Genomic DNA, 20,018 nt, shown 5'->3' on the forward strand with positions numbered 1-20,018 from the left:
AGAGTAGAAAAAAACTGAAAATAGAGAGAACTGGGGATTGAAAAGATGGAAAGAGATGAAATCCAGTTCATAAACAAGTGGACTGGCTCAAGAACAACAAAATACTTTCTAGTCACCAAGAGGAAAAGTAGAGTACATGGCTATAAATGCAGGATACTATCTGCTTCTATTTCTCTCAGTGAAACAGCAAGGTCTTAAGCTGAAAATGAAAATCAGGTATGTAAAAAGAAGTACTTTATAGCACTATATGTAAATATATTTGGCATATATCTCATTTTAGAATTTATCATATTGTGCTATAATTATGTATAAGTCTCTTTCTCCCCTAAAATGTAAGATAATTTAAGGTGGAAGAAGTACTTTTAATTTTTTGCAAAACCAGATATAAAACAGTAATCTACAACGAAATGTTTGGTAACTCACTGATTAAATAAATGAATGTTAAGAGATTCCTTCAGGACTTCAGGATGAAGCCAAGTTAGAAAACAGCAATAATGCAATACTATTAAGCATGTATTTGATAACACACACATACACTTAAATTCAATTTAGAAGGAGTGAAAAACTAAAACCATCAAACTTAAACCCATTTGTGAAATAAAAAAGGAATACAAAATGTTTTCCCTTTTTAATATATAAACAAAATAATGGGATGCCAATATTAAAAATAAATGTGATTTACTCTGAAGTATGCTTCGCACTGATTCCAGGTATTCAACATTTCATGACAAAATGTCAAGGTTCAATTTCCAAAAACCAACATGTTTGAAAAAGAGTTACTGCACAACAGTATCTTCCATATATAGATATATAAAAGTAGGTCCACTCATAACAAAATCCCATATTTTGTTCATACAGGTTTTCTCTTAACACCAAGTGTGTTTAGAACAATAAAAATTAAGTGGACTTGATCAAGTAAGATACAACAAAGTGTGCTCCTGGCATTTTACAATGCTATCATTATTTAAGATTTTGTAATAATCAATATAATCCCCAAAAAATGATTTGGCTAAAAACAGTATCTTCTGTACAAATACCAAACAACTATAAATTATGGTATTTAAAACCATTACCTTTAAAAATCACCAAAATTCAGAAACTATTTTAAAATCCAGAAACATTTGAATTGTGAATGTTATACTTTCATTATCATTTAATATTTAACACTTTGGGATATTCTTCCTTTAATACAGAGAATAATAGCAATACTATTTGCTACTGGTAGAAAATTAAGAGTTCTTCTATAAAATTTTATGAAAATAAATTTTGATTATTACTGAATACATCAAATCTTAGTCTAAAAATTACAAAATAAGCCAACCAACAGACTTTGCCTTAAAGCACACTCACTTTCCTCTGAATCAAGGATTTGCTATATTTCCTATTTCTTAAAAAAAAAAAAAAAACCTTCTCTAGATAAGTGAATAATTCAGAACACCAAGAAATGGGTACAGGACAGGAATGTGAACAGGTGATCCAAAACATCAGTTCTTAATCCACAGTCATGACAATGAATTCCCCAGAAGCAAATATGGGAGAAAACAACACAATCCAACAGTGCACAGTTGTCACAGACCCAGAGTAGTCTGCTCCTTCTGCTTTTTCCTTATGACCTGAAGCTCCGTTGTCAGTTAGACGCAATGGAAATAGAAATTAAATGGATTCTGAAGAGGAAATTTAAAAAGAGAGGTACACTTCAGCATGTTTTACTTTTGGTGAAGTCATATGGTTTCCACCACTGAGCAAACTGCAATGCTTTCTTCCTCTGGTCTTCAAAGCTTTCTCGGATCCCTTTCCTCCAAAGTCTTGGATCTAGATCCAGCATCCCACCAATGATTTCCTTTTAAAGAATGAGAAAAATATAAACACTTATATGTACAAATAATAATGAAATCAGGAATGAAACCTTTGTTTGGTCTGTTATTAAATATAACATTAAGTAGTTCCCCAAGACAATGTTTAAATATTGCATAAATATTATTCTGAGCAAAAAACTTTATTGTCAATTAATTCTAATTATGCAAATTCTGTGATTCTCAGAGTTCTAGCTATGTTGCCTATCAAGTAATTTGTCCATTTTGTTGCTTATTAGTACATCTTCAAGATAGTAGCAAAAGGGAGGGAGAAAAAGTGAAATTTAATTATTTTTGGTCAATATTAGTTGCTCTGATAAACAGTGTAGAGAAAAGTTAAATCACCTTGCATCAATTAACTTTGTTGTTCAACTGCAGTTGAATCATAGGTTAATGTTCTTTTTGTTATCCATATTTATGAGCCAGTTTCTCCTACTATTAGCTAGATATTTTTTTCCAGGAAAATTAGTATTTTAATACTAATTTAAATAAACACAGAATTAAAAATTATTAATCACTTTCTTTTAATGTTACTTTCTCACACTCTGAAAGGAAATAGCTTTTTGATTCTGTGCTTATTATTCTAGAGTATCATCTTCATGATCCTCCTCCTATGCTACAGAAATTAATCAAATTTATGTATCTATTTAGGTACAGAAAGATAAGGGGGAGATTTACAATGCTTAAGAAGGCAGGCAGCATGGTAAATGGTTAATTAAGGTATGAAACATGGGACTAAGGGTCAAATTTTGCATATACATTCTAGCTCTGCCGGGCTGTGCAGTGACATATTAGACAAATAGCATGATCTAAGTCATAGGTTCTTCACCTTAGTATACTACGAGGACTTACTAAGCCCATGCAAATACCATATGTTACAGGGGATATAAAGATATCTCTAAAGATAACAGCTGTCTTCAAAGGGCTTATAAAAGTATGGAGCTGTGGTGGGATCCAGAATGAGAAGTCACTGAACTATACACACAGGACTGTCTTATAAAGCAGAATAAGGTAATGGCAAAGCAGATCATTTGGAGACTGAAGAGGAAGAAAAAAAAATTCTTTGTTGGATAAATCAGGAAAAGCTTAAAAAAAAAGAGAAACTCTAATCATGAGAAATGGGAAATCAAAGGTCTAAAAGAGATAGTGGTTTATATAAGACATCAAGGGAAATGAGGCAAATTTGGATTTAGTCCAAGAGTTTCTTGGCCTCAGTTCAACTTAGCAACATAGTTTAAGAAAGCCTAGCTTATGGGTTTATCTGAAATAGTCTTTATATAAAACATCAAGCTTATCTTATGTGTACATCAGGATGGACTCTTGTTCTATTACTGATGCAGATGTTAATGGAGAGAGGCCATCCCAATAATCTCTGAACAACTGCTTGAGTAGAAAACTGAAGGAAGTTCTTGGGCCCACAGGCTATTTCTTGAAAAAATAATTTGGAGGAAAGCTGCTCAGTGATACAATTCAACCGGGAAGCTTTCCTTTTAATTGTAAAACAGTTTTTATCAACCATAATACATCTGAAGTTTAAAAATCTGAAGTGAGGTAGTAATCTCCAAAATAAATTTAAATGAGCAGAAAATGAAAAATCTACTTCCTTTCAACCAGAATCAAGTCTAACAGAAAAACCCAGACTTCGGGAACCTTTAGTTATAAAATACTATAGAATAATAATAACAAGAGAATTGTTCAGAGCAGTGAATACAATTTCTTTTTAGCTAATTGAAAAAAAAAATTCTTAAAATTTCTCAAACAAGTTTCTGTAATATGTTGCAACAGTTCAAAGATACATGAGATTTTTGGCCTCTGGTTAACCCATTAAGGACAAGAGTAAGTTCTGAATCCAAACTTCTGTAGTTCAGACTTATCAATTGTAGAAGATGGTCTTAAGCAGGAGATGAAAGTGAGGGGAAAGGAGGAAGAGAGAACCTTGAGAGTTCATCAAGGCCCCTCTAATTTTGGAGGCACTGGTACATAAAAATGACATAAGCAGAAAGGCCTTTACTACACTAGATTAAAAGGTCACTTCTAGAATTGTTGGTATCTGAGTTATTACTCAGACTTTTCAGTTTCAATTGTGGAATTAATTTTATTCTAGTTCCTCACACTAACTTATATACTTCCTAGAGACTCGGTAGACCTTTGATTTGAGGAATATATACCCAGAAGGTAATCTTTTTCTCAAAGAAAGTATTGGCAACCAAATATCCTCCTAATATCCTCCCAGAAACTATCTGTGAAATGAGCTATATGTTCTTCTAGGATTGTACCTTGCTTAACTATCAATGAAGAGGTGAGATGATTTGTTCTCTGGTTCAACCATGAACATATGTAACCTTGGTTCTGTCACTTATCAGTGTATAACCCTGGGCAAGTTACACAATATCTCTGTAGCTCAGTTTCTTCATCTATAAGATGAGAGTTATAAGAGCATCCACAAAATAGTCATTGTGAGCATTAAATGAGTGCTTACAACAGTAGCTGGCACACTGTAAGCCTTTAACAATTGTTAGCAATTATCACCATTCTCAGTACAAGACTGGCTGATTCCAGAGGAAAATATTACAATCACCGTTGAACTCTAAGAGGCATTGGTTCCAAAGTGGCATTCCTGCCTCTGTTTTAAATATTCTGGGATATTTTTATTAATAATTTCTGGGTTCTCTCTAAAACTTGAGTGGAGCAGTACTCATCAATTTATTGTATATTGTGCCCAAAGTTTTGATCTCCCTTCAAAGAGACATGTTAACCAAACTGCTAACCTCTAGAATAAATCATATTTGTTAGTATACCTTTCCAAAGTAATGAGGGAATTTGTGTTGATCTTCAATGACATGGGCAAACCCTCCTTGGAGGCCAAAGTCCACAGAGAAGTAAGGTAAGCCTCTGGGTACCTAAATAAGCAGACAAATCACACATGAAATATAGTACAAAACCAGAAAGTTACCCTTAATTATTTTTCTTGCTCTTTAACATGAGAGTAATTAAACATCCTTCAAGACAAATGTACACAATAAATTTCCAATTCTATAGACACTGAAGTAATGAATTAACTTTCAAAGTAAAAGACTGCATTTTGATAGCCTTTCAGCCAGATCGCTCCATCATACCTTGCAATTATAATCAAAGTCAATTATTTTCCTGTTCTTGAGGAAAAAATAAGGTATTTAAAATATTTTTATAATCAGAGAATAGTTATTCCTAAGACTGCACAATAAAAAATAAGCATATATTTTCTCATATTTTACTTAACATTGCAGAATTGGAAGAGGGGCCTGGCTGTATACTTGAACTTTGTTTACAATATTGTTGAAATCTTGACCATGATAAACAAGAACAATCACAGTTTTTTTAATGAACTGATGAGATAAGTATAACAATGCTTAGTTTATCAACCTAATTTTTGAAAAATATACAGGATTAATTTTTAGCCTTCTTTTCCTCCCTTTCTTCTATCTATCTATCCATATCTCCCTCCCTCTCTTCTCCCCCCAACACACATACACACACACACACAGTATTTTAAGCTATATCCTGAAGGGGAAAAAACATTAATTTTTGCTTTCTCTATCAGTTAAGTACATCTGTTTTCCTTCTAAGCCCTAACATTTTCACTAGAAATTATCCTCAAGTGGGTCAATTTATAGTAATATTCTCCCCTTCCAATTCTTTTACATAATAAACATTCACTCATTTGGGTACTTAATCACATATTCCTACTTGACTATATGAACTTTGGAGGGCTGGGGATGTGGCTCAAGCGGTAGCGTGCTCGCTTGGTGTGTGTGGAGCGCTGGGTTCGATCCTCAGCACCACATAAAAATAAAATAAAGATGTTGTGTCCACTGAAAACAAAAAAATAAATATTAAAAATTCTCTCTCTCTCTTTAAAAAAATGAATTTTGGAGTCTCTCCTCAGGAAGATGCAATTTGGAAGGGCACAATTTGGTATGGTGGAAAAAGGGGCAACCTTAAAATATTATAAAGCAAAAAAATTAAGGGTAAGAAAGGGATGTTCCTGTTACATGAACAAAAAATCAGTTTACAAAATAGTATAAAACAAAATGAAGAACAACTAGTTACCACTTTGTGGCTTTATATTTTTCAAATTTCCACATTTTTAATATAATAATAATGTGAGACCTTGATAATTAGAAAAAATAAAGCTAATAAAGAGAGAAAAAGAAGGCTCTAAGTACATCTCTGCTTCTTAAAAGTGTGTGACTTCAGGCAAGTTATTTAACATTTCTGAGTCTCATGAGAAATATGAAAAGTTCAGAGGTTTTCTATGACGACCATATAGGACAATTATGTAAAGTGCTAGTCCAATTCTTAGCACACAGAAGATTATTACTTTCATTGCTATCTCCCATACAAGGCTGCTCTGTGCAAACTTGGTCAATGAAAAAAGGATAGAAAGCATCATTAGAATATTCCATTAGAACATTTGTGCCATCTAAAGTAGATCACCAGGTATGAAAAATGAATCCAAATAGATAAAAAGAGGTTATGGAACTATGTTGACTAAAAGACAGTACTTTGACAGTGAGAAATAACTTCAGGAAGTTATCTGTGATGATAGTACCCTTTTTTCTTTTATTTGTATCATACTATTGTAGGCAGAATAATGTCCTGCCAAAATATGTCAATTTCCTAGTCTTCTATTTGCCATGAATATGTTACCTTAAATGTCAAAAGGGACTTTATATACATGAATAAGCTAATGATCTTGAAATAAGAAATTATCCTGGGTTATCCAGATTGTATATACATGAATAAGCTAATGATCTTGAAATAAGAAATTATCCTGGGTTATCTAGATTGATGGGGTGGGGAGTGGGGTGTCAATATAATCACACAGATTTTTTTTTTTTTTTTAATATACTGAGGATGGAACCCAGGGGTATTCTTCCATTGAGCTTCAGCCTCAGCCCTTTTTATTTTTATTTTTATTTTGAGACAGTGTTTTGCTAAATTGCCCAGGCTGGCCTCGAACCTGTGATCCTCCTGCCATGGACTCCCAAGCAGCTAAGATTACAGGCATGAGTCACTGTGCCCAGCAGAAGGACCAGAATCAGAGAAAGACTGGATAACACTACACTCTTCACTTTGAAGATGAAGGAAGGAGTCACAAGCTGTGGAATGCAGATAGCTTCTAGCACATGGAAAAGGTGAGGTGGAATCCTTCCTGGAGCCTCCAGAACAAATGCAGGCATGCCGACACCTTGATTTTGGCCCAGTGAAATCTATTTCATACTTGTGATCTCCAGAAATATAAGATAATAAATGTATTTGAAGCCACTAGATTTATGGTAATTAGTTCTAGCAGCAGTAGGAAACGTGTGCATGTGTGTGTGTGTGTGTGTGTGTGTGTGTGTGTATGGCTCAACAACCTATGCCATATTTGCTAAGATGACACAATGAATATGCAACTACTTTTGTACCAAAGAGAGTTATGTCACAAGCATATTTTATTTTTTTATTATTTCTCCCAGGATACAAACAGTAGAGTCTGCAGTCTTGCTAGCAGGGTTGTTAGTCAGCACACGCAATATCTCTAATATCAAAAATTTGTGCATATTCTAGCACTTTTTATTGCCTTGGACACCAAAGAAAAGAGTGTTTTGGAACTCTGGTACTACTCTTTAAAGGTACAGTCAGAATTATAGGCCAAAATTTTATTTGTGGTAGAATAAAACAGTAGTATATGAATTTCTCCCCTTTCCTCTAGCTCTAATTTCTGAGTCTTTGTTTGAGTTATAAGGTCTCTGGTAAACCCAAATGTTCCTTGAAAAGTATCTTCCTTAATTTAAAAACTGTGTCATTAAATGTTAGATTTTTTAAATTGCTATAGTTTCCACAAAATTAACCTTAAAACACTTTCTCATGAAATCTCAATAGCCGTGAAAAATGGCCATTTTTCAACAATTTATTCATTAACATGTAACTCCTCTGCATTCAACATTCAGATCTATTTCCATCACCTGCCACATGTCACAGGATTCACACTATACTACAAGAAATCAAAGACCCAGAGAAAGTAAACAAAATTGGCAGAAAATGGAAATCATATATTCACATAGCAAAGAAAAACATAACGTTCAAACAAAACTCAGAATAAGAAACATGCCAGTATCTATTATACAACAAAAATTTACTCAGTGAAAAACAAAATCACTCTACCTCCAATGAAATAATCAAAAAACTACAAAATTACTAAGGACATAAAGCTTTTAAAAGAAGAATAATGAAGCTTTTTCAGTTGCAAAAAAAAATGTTAAAATAACTCAAGATTTTTCACTTCATGTTCAGAAACACTATTTTAAAAGATACTGGAAAGCCTGTTAACCTAAAAATGTGACCTCCTTTGGAATTATTCTTACATAAAGTTCTCTTCACAATTTCATCTAATAACCATAGATGCCTATAGCTAAGAAGTACCTCACAAGGTCATCTGGCTCCTTGCCTACCTACTACTCCCTAAGAGTCTCATATAGAACTATGTGATTCCTTAGTAAAAGCAATAGTTACTATCTTTGAAATGCTTTAATGATGTTTCTTTTCTTTGTATCACTGGGGAATGAACCCAGGGGTTATTTCACTTAGGGCGGTTTTCTCCAAGTCCAGGGGTATTTTACCACCGAGCTACATCTCTAGCCCTTTTGGTGTTTTATTTTGAGACAAGAAGTTGTTTAGGCTGGCCTCAAACTTATGACTGTCCTGCCTCAGCTCCCAAGTAGCAGGAATTATAGCTGTGACCCACTACACCAGGCTCAACTCCCATTCTTACAAGGATCTGTGTCTGTTTCTTATTTTCTATATTGGTTAAATTAATGAGACCTCTTGGCTACTTGATTCTGGTATTTATCTTTGCTTTAAAAAAATAAACAATAAATACTAGATGGTTTACCAGTAATAGAACTGTATATATAGTGCATCAAGTGGGGAATAATACATTTCTTTTAAAATTTCTGCTTTGAAGTATGGAGATACCTCAAAAGACTACAATGGGTCCCATCATATGACCCAGCTAATCTACATCTTGGTATTCATCCAAAAAAACAAAAATCAATATACTGTGATGACATGTGCATACCAATGTTTATAGCAGTGCAATTCACAACAGCCAACTTATGGAACCCCCTGAGTTGCCTATGAACTGACGAATGGATAAAGAAACATGATATATATACACAATTGAGTTCTACTCAGCCATAAAGAAGAATGAAATTATGTCATTTGCTGGTAAACGGATAGAACTGGAGAAAAATCATTCTAAGTGAAATAATCCAGACTCAGAAAGTCAGGTATTGAATGTGTTCTCTCACATGCAAAAGCTGCGGGGGAGAGAAGGGTAAAAAAGGGGCTCTCATAAAAACAGAATTGAGACCAACAGAATATAGAAGGGGGTTGAGAGGGAGGGAGGAGAGAGAGCATCAAGAAGTACTGGGGAATAAAATCTACCAAATTATGCTATGTCCCTGTATGTCATAATGTATCCTGTACATACATACACATTTATAATGTACTAATTAAAATAATGATAATAATAATAGCATCAGAATGGAGATTAGCAGAATAGAGTAAATGGATAAAGGGAGGAGGATAGGAAAAGGCAGGCCTAGGGAATGAGATTGATCAAATGATACTACATGCATGGACAAATGTGGCATAATGAATCCCCCTGTTATGTATAATTATAATGCACCAATAAAAATAATCAAAAGAACTATGAAAAAATTCTGCTTTAAAATATTTTCAGTTCCCATTAAAATAGTTTTCTAAAAGCATATTTAATGGTATGGGTAATTATGATTTAAGAAATGAAAATAGTACAAAAATATATACACATTACACTTTTTTATATAGACTAATAAGGGATAAAAGTATATAGAATACTTAGATTTATTTTGGTTTGTGTTTTGTTTTGTTTCTTAAATATATTATCTGGCTCAATTCAACAACAATGGAAGAGAAAAATACTGTAGAAATATTTTACCTCTGAGTTAAAACTAAGTATCTTTAATATTGCAATGAAATTTGAAGCTTTTGACCAGGAATATAATAAGTATAATAAGAAATCCTATCAGACTCCTATGTTTCAGGAGTCTGATTTTCAAAAGAAAAAATGGGGGGGGGGGGAAATATTCCAGTCACATCTACTAGACCAGCAGTTCCACACATTCTTCTTCTTTTTTTTTTAAGGGCCATGTAATAAATTATTTTAGGTTTTGTGGATCATTTTGTCTCTGTTAGGACTATTTTAACTCTTCTAGAAGAAGGAAGACTCAAAGTCAAACAATTGTAGTACAGGATGGATTATGGGGAATTGGGCAATGTAGTTAGACTAATTATGTTGCATTCGGTTCTAAGAAAATTAGTATTCTCCCAAAAGTAATAATACCTAGTAAGATTGGTGTTTCTTTTTAGACTCCAAAATGGGTGAGGTTTCCTTTTATAATATGGACGATGGAGCTCTTCTCTATACTTTTGGTGATAATTTTAAAGAAACGTTTTGGCCTTATTTCTGCACTGGAACTGACTCAAAACCTCTTAAAATCTGTACAGTAACAGATTCTGATTGGTGATATATTTGAAGATTTTTTTTTCTTTCAGTTAGTGGGTATAACTAAGCCAGTGAATCTTGTTGACAGTTGCTTTTTTAAAAAATGTTTTTACTATAAAAAGACAATGACTATTATTTCATATAAAATTTTAAGCAAGTTCGTAAAAATGTAGTTCCTGCTTTGTGGGCATATTATGGGGTCTAATTAGGAAATACTTTAGAAATTATTAGATAAAATACTTGGGAAAAAATGTATTACTTTGGAAAGTATTACTTCAATGATTGTTAATAAAAGCAAAATAGATTTAAAAATAATAATAATAATTTCAGTAACAATAATGTCCTTCTCACTTCAATCCCACAGGGCTGATGGCCTCATGGCAGATTCTGATCGGTTCCATTAACCAATTATGGGGAATACAACAACAGGGGGCTAATGGTCAGGAAGAAACATTCATTTGAACAAATAACCTCTCCATAAACAAATAAACATTTTGTAGGCCAAGTAGGATGTAAATAATGTCACAAATAAACTGTGGAACTGGTTATTTTACCTTTATCACTCAGCCAAATGGTCTATTCATCAAATAAGATGTGGAAATAAATGAAGTTCCTAAAAACTAATTTTTTGTATTAGAAAAAAAAAATAATACTTACAGACTTTCTGATATCTTTTGAAGACAGATCAATCAACTTCTTGTTCATGGACCACTCTTCATCAGATTCCATTATGGCTTTCTAAGAAACAGCTATTTGTTAAATGAACAATACAATAGCAAAAGCAAAGAGATCATTTGAAATAAAACAATATGGTGACTTAATTACAGAGTATAGTATATATGATAGGACATTTTTCCGAATGTGTTAAGTCTTTAATTAGAGTAATTTAAAACTGGAAGTTTAATATTATACTGGAAGTAAAATAATCTCTTTCTCAACTAAATTAACAGAAAAAGCACGGGTCTATAGGATTATCTGGCTTATTCTATACTTTAATAACCTAAGTCTTTAAATCAAATGATCCAAGTGTTTTTAAAGATTTCTGAAAAGAAAATCAATTTTACCAGCTCACTAAAAGATCTCATAATCTTTTTAATTGTAATTTACAGCTCATATTAATAAATTTCAATTCATTTCAGGTGCAATCACATTACTCTAATGCACAGGCCATTACCTTCCTTTTTCTTCACACATGTTAGTATTTCACATATAGTTTGTCATTTATGCATCTCCATTAGTCTAAAAACATATCAGGTCAGCATCAAACATACCATTTAGTAAAAGTTTCATGAATGCTGCAGTGACATTAAAGATGAGAATTTCTTTTATAAGTAGCATGAGACATTAAATACTAATATTTACATCAATAACTTGTCTCAGCAATTGTAATTTGTACTACTTGTATGTTATCTATTTCATTTTTCAATGGTAAGTTTTCTAGAGTTATGACTATAAATTTTGACTTAAAATGCTTCTTAGTAAAAACATGGATTTCACTAGAGAAATGAGAAACAAAAATAGAAATTATGAATTACTACTGGATAGTAGCATCTTCATAGTTCTAGGCAAACATTCTTTGAAAAAGAAAAAAAATCCAAATTTCTTTCAATAGAAATTTGTTCAGCAGAATATTTTACGCTTGGCCTCTTTATATATTAGACGTTATGGTTTGGGTCTGAAATGTCTCTCCCAAAAGTTCATGTGTTGAAGGCCTTGTCCCAAGTGCAGTGGTGTTCAGAGGTAGGGCCTTTGCAAAGGTGACTAAATCATGAGGTCTCTAGCCTCATAAATAATAAATCCATTGATGAATTCATAATCTGATGGCATTATTGGGAGGGAGTAGAAACCAGATGGAGGAAGTAGGTCACTGTGGGCATGTCCTGAAAGGGTACATCTTATTCCTGGCCCCTTCTTCTGTCTCCCTCTCTCTCTTTCTCTATGTCTGTCTATCTCTCTCTCTTTCTCCTTTCTAGCTATCATGAGCTGAGCAGCTTTGCTCTGCTCATGATGTTCTCCCTCATCTCAGACCTCAGCAATGGAGTAACCATAAAATGAAACCTCTGAAATCATGAGCCAAAATAAATCTTTTCTCCAATAAGTTATTTTCTCAGTATTTGTCCCAATGAAAAGCTAATACTATACAAAATCTGATACACATACTGTACTGGAAGTAAAATAATCTCTTTCTCAACTAAATTAACAGAACAAGCATGGGTCTGTAGGATTATCTGGTTTATTCTATGTGAAATTCCTACATTCCTTGTAGAATATACTTCATTTTACTAGAAAACAGGAAGTCCTTCTTATTTTCCACATTTTAAACTTATTATTCATGTAATTTCCCATTCTTATTTAATAAATACACCTGGATTGAAATTTCTTATAATCTATTTAAATAAACTACACTGCAGGTTGTTGCAGTCATAATTTATAGACATGTATGAGAAAAAAAATGACTAAAGACAACTATATCCATAAGGTAGTACTGTAGCAAAAATGGGTATGTAAGCAAAAATTGCCAACAAATACCTTAAAATAAATGGGAGCCATATCACCCACTTCCTTGGGGAGAGGAATACATTCATAAACCATGTGATACTGTTTCTTCATGCTCATATTTGTTTCTAAAAATATGCAGTCCAATTCTTTACATTCAAACATCTTTACCAACGATTTCCTAAACATCTAAAGGAAGGAAGAAAACAAAGACACGTGTATATTTAAGTATTTCTTCTCACCTACATATGGTAAAAACTTAAATTAAAACTGTGTGTTTAATGAAATAATTTGAGGTGATCAATTCCATTAAAAGCAAGATGTTCTCCAAGTTCAACATAAAAATATACTATATGTAGTTCAATAATAATCATTTTTAGTTATATAACAACATTGTTATTATAAGATATATCAAAACTATGTTATTTATTTGTTTTAGAAATACATGATAGTAGAGTGTATTTGACACATTATACCCAAAACTATTTTATACTTCAGAAAAATATAGAGATTCCAAAATATGGGGACGATGTAAAATTCCTACATTCCTTGTAGAATATACTGGGAAAACAGGAAGTCCTCCTTATTTTCCACATTTAAAACTATTATTATTCATGTAATTTCCCATTCTCATTTAATCAATACACCTGTATTGAAATTTCTTATAATCTATTTAAATAAACTATACTGCAGGTTGTTGCAGTCATAATTTATATTATCACATTATAAAATCAATTAAATATGACTAAATAATTTTGAAGTTTAAAGTACTTTTCTTAAAAATACTCGAGCCACATGAAGTTAATTATGCAGCATTAATGCTGTAATATTTTCAGGTTTTTAAAATACATTGTATCTAAATAAGAAGTTATCCAAAGACAATGTTATAAGAGAGAACAGAAGACACACATTCATCTCTACTCTCTCCATGGAGTAACCCTTTGAAAATGGCATTAAAAGAAATTTTTAAAAGGCATAAATCTACTTGAACAAAAAGAATGAGAGAAGATGCAATGAAAATCAAATCATCCCATGATATCTGACTTAAATGCTAGAAAGCTGGTTCATACCTTTCAGGGGAGAAGAGGAAACTGCAGGGATGGCAGGGAAGATACCCAGGATGCCCTACAGAACCCTCAAAAGCCTCAGGGATGCAGAGGTCAAGGTGTGTCTAAAAACAGATGACTTAGATGAAAAGTTTTTTAAAAAGCAATTTGCATGCCAGATCCTCTCTCTACCAGCAGAATACTAGATTATTCTCTGGAAAAAGTAACTCAAGATAGCCGATCTGGGAAAAGCAGACACAATTCAGAGCATACAATCTGAAAACAGGAAAAGTTACTTAATGTTCTTAAATACTCAACATTTTGTCATCCTCTGCTTTCTAACACACTCATCTCCCATAATACTGGTAAGCAAGCTTAGACAGTACAGGCTGGAGATTCAAAGTCTTTTCTGGAGGATCTGAATAGCCCAAAAGAAAGAACAAAAGGCCAACACTGGCAGTTTCCAAGTGAAATGGCCCCACCACATCACTCAGTGAGGGCCACCATGAACTACTCTCCTTTCTCATATCACCAATTTGGGATATTTAACAAATGGCCCATAGAGTCTGATTATAGCACATGTTCAAGCATACTTGACAAAGTGAGAAGAATAAACTTAAATGGAATGAAGTACCACTATGTATTTAACAAAACTAACAATGTGAATCTTACTTATTTGAAATTTGTGATTATTAAGTATGCTCTTGCTAAAACTTACCTTTGAATGTTCTTCTAAATATGAAAGTTACATTTAAATAGCTCCTGCTTTGCAAACAATATTTTGTGCTAAGTCAAGTCACTTTTAAAATGCATTCAACGAAAGAGGAATAATTATAAGAAATATATTCTAATAGTCAACTAATTTGAATTGTGCCTGTATGAAAGTGAAAACAAAAACCAAGCAAACTGCACTTCTTCAAATATGCTAAGATTCACATATTTCATTATTTCACTATCCTTCAATAATTGAACTGCTAGTAATTTTTTTCCTTTACTACACAGAAAGAGCTTTACTACTATTATTTGCATAAAACAATTTGTCTTTTCCTCCCTCACTCAATTTTCCATAATACACCAAGCTTACAAAACTCTGCTAAACTATACTGTAACCTGTACCAGAATATATTATACCTTTGTACAGAAATAATGAGTGATTTTACATCTGTATTTCTCATAGTAACTAAAATACCATGTTCATGTACTCAATATCTGATATTTGTTGAACTAAATAAATTTCTTCTATATTCACCTCAATGTTTTTCATCAAATAGTTTAATTTCTTACAAAAATTTATAAAGCATACATACTAGATTCTCATAACTACTTAAATATTTTTGGCACTGTATTTCATTCTGAGTCAAATCAATTTTAAAATACACTCCAGTAAAGTCCTATAATGATTAAAAACCAAGTTCTCGTTGTTTTTGTTGTTGTTTTCCCTTAAATTCCCTACTGTTACAGGCACCCACCACTAGGGATGAAAACAAAAACTTTCCACATCAAAAATCTTGTCCACATTCTTACTCTTACTTGGCCTTCTATGCAACAAAACAATTTCCCCTTTTTTCACTTTCACAGTATCAATTTAAAAAGCACAGGGAGTAAGAGGCTAAATTTCATAAAATACAGCCAAAATATCTCATTTGGCATCTTTAACAGCATTCTGAAAAATCTAGTATGTACAATAGTCCTTTCCAACTAGCATTTCTAACTAGTGCTTGCTGTAATCTCTATTTAGTTGTCGGGCATTTAAAAAAATATGCATGTTCTCCCCCCACCCCACCCACACCTGTATCCCATCATTATGAGGTCTTGAAATAATTAGCAACAATTTTACCTATGTTGGGCCTTTCAATCTCTTGAAAAATCAGTCACTAAAACAGATCCCTGAATCCAAAAGCTGGGCCATGTTATGAAAGGAAAGGGACAAAAAATAAAGCTAGTAACAAAATCACCACAGCAAGAAAATGGATTCATTATAGGAAAATATAGCAACTGCTGACTGACTCCCAAATTTCTTTATGTTATCTGAAAATTTCTTTCCTTTTGGCTGAAATTTACTAGCTTACTATGGTAAGAATGATTATCTCATGCTACTCCAAGTACGTATTTGAAATTTAGGATTGATTTAGGTAAAGATAATTGTTACTTTGTCACATAAATAAGTTTTCAAAACACTGAGTACATAGGAAGCAATATTAAAAGGTAGGGTACACTGGGAACACTATAACCACAGATATATATAACAATGAAAATACAAGTTTGAAAATTAAGAAACTAAATCATTGAGCAAAGGTATAAAACCTGTTAGAACTTATCATGAAAGTTTGCAAAATCTGCTCATGAGCTATATGATGACTAATGAGCATTATCATGCTGACCTGAATTTCTTCCCAGATATCCTCATCCAATAAGGTAGCTGCTCGATGATGCTGCAAAGGGACTATCAAGCAGTGACCCTCAGTAAGAGACTGGAAGTTGGGTAAACATAAATAAACCTGTGGAGGGAAATTCCAAAAGTGAAATATTGTTATTTATTCTTAGTTGTTATAGATGAGCCTCCTGGTAGGGAAAATGAATATTTATACAAATTATACTTGTTTACAAGACATATATTTATTTTAATATTTTAAAAGATTTTTTTAAAAAATTTAAGATTTTTAAACTTAAAACTGAACTATACCCTCCAGTTCTTTTTATTATTTTATTTTCACATAGTTTCACTGAGTTTCCCAGGCTGGCCTCAAATGTGTGATCCTCCTGCCTCAATCTCCTGAGTAGCTAGAATTACAGACGTACAACACTTCACCTGGTAAAAACGGCATTTAATAAACTGGATATTTAGAATACAAATTTCAATTTTCATTGCTACACATCACACGATAACTAAGATTCCCCAAGACAGGGCAAGAATGAATGACTTTATCCCTGATTTAAGGGAGCTATATAATTTCAAAGCCCTTGAAACAACACAATCTTTGAAAGAATATAAGATACATGGCATGACCAGGTAGAATAGTATGAGTATGATGCCTGTTAATCAGTCTTTCCTTCTCTCATTAGCTGAGAAAACATAATTAACCCAGCTAAGAGAGAAAGGAAATTACCTTAGGATGACTTTGTTGCTCTGGTTAAGCTGTTTATTTACAAACATGAATCACCTAATATCTGGTGCAATTTTCCATTATATACAAATTGTCTTTTCTGAAAAAAGGTCAATTAGTACATATACAAAAAGTCAATTAGTATGATACAGTAAACAAAAGGTTTCATGAGAAGCATAAATAATATTCTGCAAAAGGGCTTGATCTTATTTTCTCTTATTTTTTGTTATATTTTAGAGCCTTTGCTCATGCTATCCAGTCTTCTATTCTACCATCAAACTATCACAAGACCTGTATCTTCCAGGAAGCCTTTCTCGATACTTTACAGTGACTTAAATATTCATTTTTATTCCCATAACACTCCTGTACACATGCATTAAAACTGATCTGCTTATGTGATATCTGCTCCCCCATAAAACTATAGCGACTAGAGGGAATTTAGTCATCTTTACATATCTAGGACCTAGCCAAGGGCCTAACATACAATACATGCTCAATAAACATGTTTGATGGTTAAATGAATTATTAAAGTTTTGTTTCTTTTTCTAAATCAAAATAAAAGTAGGTGAGTGGGATCATAGAAGAGTATTAAAAAATGAGCACAAATATTACTTAGTAATATAATATTTATTTGACTCTTTACAGGAAAAAGAAATCCCGTAGTTTGTTGAAAATACTAAAAACCATATCACAAAAAGTACAAAATTCACATATGACATGATAGTCTATGTAGGAAATCATAAAAAATCAAAGGAATTTCTAGAACTACTGAGTGATAATAGTAAAATCACAGGGTATGAGATTAATATGCTAAAGTCAATTGCTTTCCGATGTAACACACATAGGAAATTTGAAACTGAAAATACAATAACATTTATAATAGCATCCCCAAAATGTAATACTTAGGTATAAATCTAACAAAATATGTATAAGATCTAGGGGAGAAAACTGAAATTCTGACAAAAGAAAGAACAAAAGATCTAAATAAATGCAACAACATTATGTTCATGGATTAGAAGATGCAATATTATTATCAATTCTTCCCCAACTGATCTATAGATTCAATGTAATTTCAATCAAAATCCCAAAAAGTTTTTTGCAGATATTAAAAAAATAGTTCTAAATTTTCATATGGAAATGCAAAAGGCCCAGACAAGTCAAAGCAATATTAAAGAACAAAGTTGGGGAACTCCCACTACCTAATTCCAAGACTTAATATAAAGCTACAGTAATGATATATAACAATGTGGTATTGGTGTAAGAATGGGTAAACAGATCAATGAAAAAAAAAAAACAAAACACCAAAATAGACCCAAACAAATAGAGAACTGACCTTTGGCAAAGAAGCACAGAACAGTCAATGCAAAAAGAACTCTTTTTCAACAATTGGTACTAGAATAAATGGATAGGCATATGAAAAGAAAAAATGAACCTCCAGCCAGATCTTATACCTTCCACAAAATGCAAAAACCACAAAACTTCTAGAATTAGAGGAGAAACTAGGTAGCCTTGAGTTTGATCAGTTTGTAGATATAATACCAAAAGCACAATCCATTAAAGAAAAAACTGGTAACTTGAACTCTATTAAATACTTCTGCTCTGCAAAACAATGTTTAAAACAATGAAAACACAAGTCACTGAGTGAGAGAAAATACTTGCAAAACAGATATCTTATAAATGACTTGGGTCCAAAATATGTGAAACAAAAACACACAAAACAGCCACCACTACCACCACCAACAAAAAGGTCTCTTTAAAGTTCAACAAGAAAACAATTTAAAATGGGCAAAGCTGCCAGGCACAGTGACACATGCCTATAGTCCCAGTTACTGAAGAGGCTGAGGCAGAAACACAACTTGAACCCAGGAGATCAAAGTCAGCCTCCGCAACTTAGTGAGACTCCATCTCAAAGGGAGAAAAAAAAAAAAAAAGGCAAAACTTTTAACAGTCACCTGCCCAAAGAAGATAAAGAGATGGCAAATAAGCATATGAAAAGATGGTCAACATTCTTGCTATCAGAAAACTGCAAATAAAACAACAGAAAAGCTGAGCAGTGGCACACACATATAATCCCAACTACCGGGAGTCTCAGGCAGAGGATTACACATTCAAAGCCAGCCTGGGCAAATTAGTAAGATCCTGTCTAAAAATAAAAATTAAAAAAGTGCTAGGGATGTAGTTCAGCGGTAGAGCATTTGCCTACCATGCATGAGGCCCTGGGTTCAATCCTCAGTACCACAAAAACAAAACAAAACAAAACAAAAACAATGAAATATTACTATAAAATTGGTGAAACTTTGGTGGATGGTGGATATATTCATTATTTTAATTGTGGTGGTGGTTTCAAAGGTACATATACACATCAAAAAACTGTACACTGTCAATATGTGTGGTTTACTTACATCAATTATAACTCAATAAAGGTGGAAAAAAATAGAAAAAAGAATTACTAAAATCCAAGAAAACTGACAATACCATATGCTGGCAAATATGTGGCATAATAGAAACTCTTGTTCACTGCTATTTGGAATGCAAAATTGGTAGACACTTTGGAATATAGTTTCTTACAAAGCTTAAGGAAGCTTCATAAAATCCAGCTAGTATTTACCCAATTGATTTGAAGACTTCTGTATATATAAAAACCTATATGCAAATGTTAGTAACAACTCTATGCATAATTGCCAAAAATCGGAAGCAAATAGGATGCTATAGGTGAAATAACATACTAATACACCACAGAATGGAGAACTGTTCAGCAATAAAAAGAAATACCTATCTAGCCATGAAAATATGTGATAGCACCTTAAATGCATATTATAAAGTGAAATAAATCAGTCTGAAAAGACTACATCAATTATGATTTAAATCATATGGCATTTTAAAAAGGGCAGTAGAGACATCAAAAAGATTAGTAGATGTCAAGAGTTCAGGGGGAAACAGGGATGTC

At 32.7% G+C, this 20,018-nt stretch overlaps 1 protein-coding gene across 2 annotated transcripts in view; it reads right to left on the reverse strand.

The window, feature by feature from the left end:
• Window positions 1-615: 615 nt before the first annotated feature.
• Cwf19l2 (CWF19 like cell cycle control factor 2) overlaps window positions 616-20,018 on the reverse strand; it is a 94,240-nt gene continuing 74,837 nt past the window's right edge. Inside the window, exons 14-18 of one of the 2 annotated variants that reach the window (XM_027930715.2) lie at window positions 16,349-16,465; window positions 12,955-13,110; window positions 11,083-11,163; window positions 4,652-4,753; window positions 616-1,840 (exon numbers count right to left, since the gene is read on the reverse strand). In XM_027930715.2, coding sequence (XP_027786516.2) covers window positions 1,697-1,840; window positions 4,652-4,753; window positions 11,083-11,163; window positions 12,955-13,110; window positions 16,349-16,465 — 600 coding nt within the window. In that variant the 3' untranslated portion in view covers window positions 616-1,696. Of the gene's footprint in view, window positions 1,841-4,651; window positions 4,754-11,082; window positions 11,175-12,954; window positions 13,111-16,348; window positions 16,466-20,018 lie in introns of those variants that run through there. The other variant, XR_011708597.1, reaches the window with a different exon arrangement.

The sequence above is a fragment of the Marmota flaviventris genome, chromosome 9, assembly GCF_047511675.1.
Source record: "Marmota flaviventris isolate mMarFla1 chromosome 9, mMarFla1.hap1, whole genome shotgun sequence".
Taxonomy (NCBI): Eukaryota; Metazoa; Chordata; class Mammalia; order Rodentia; family Sciuridae; genus Marmota; species Marmota flaviventris.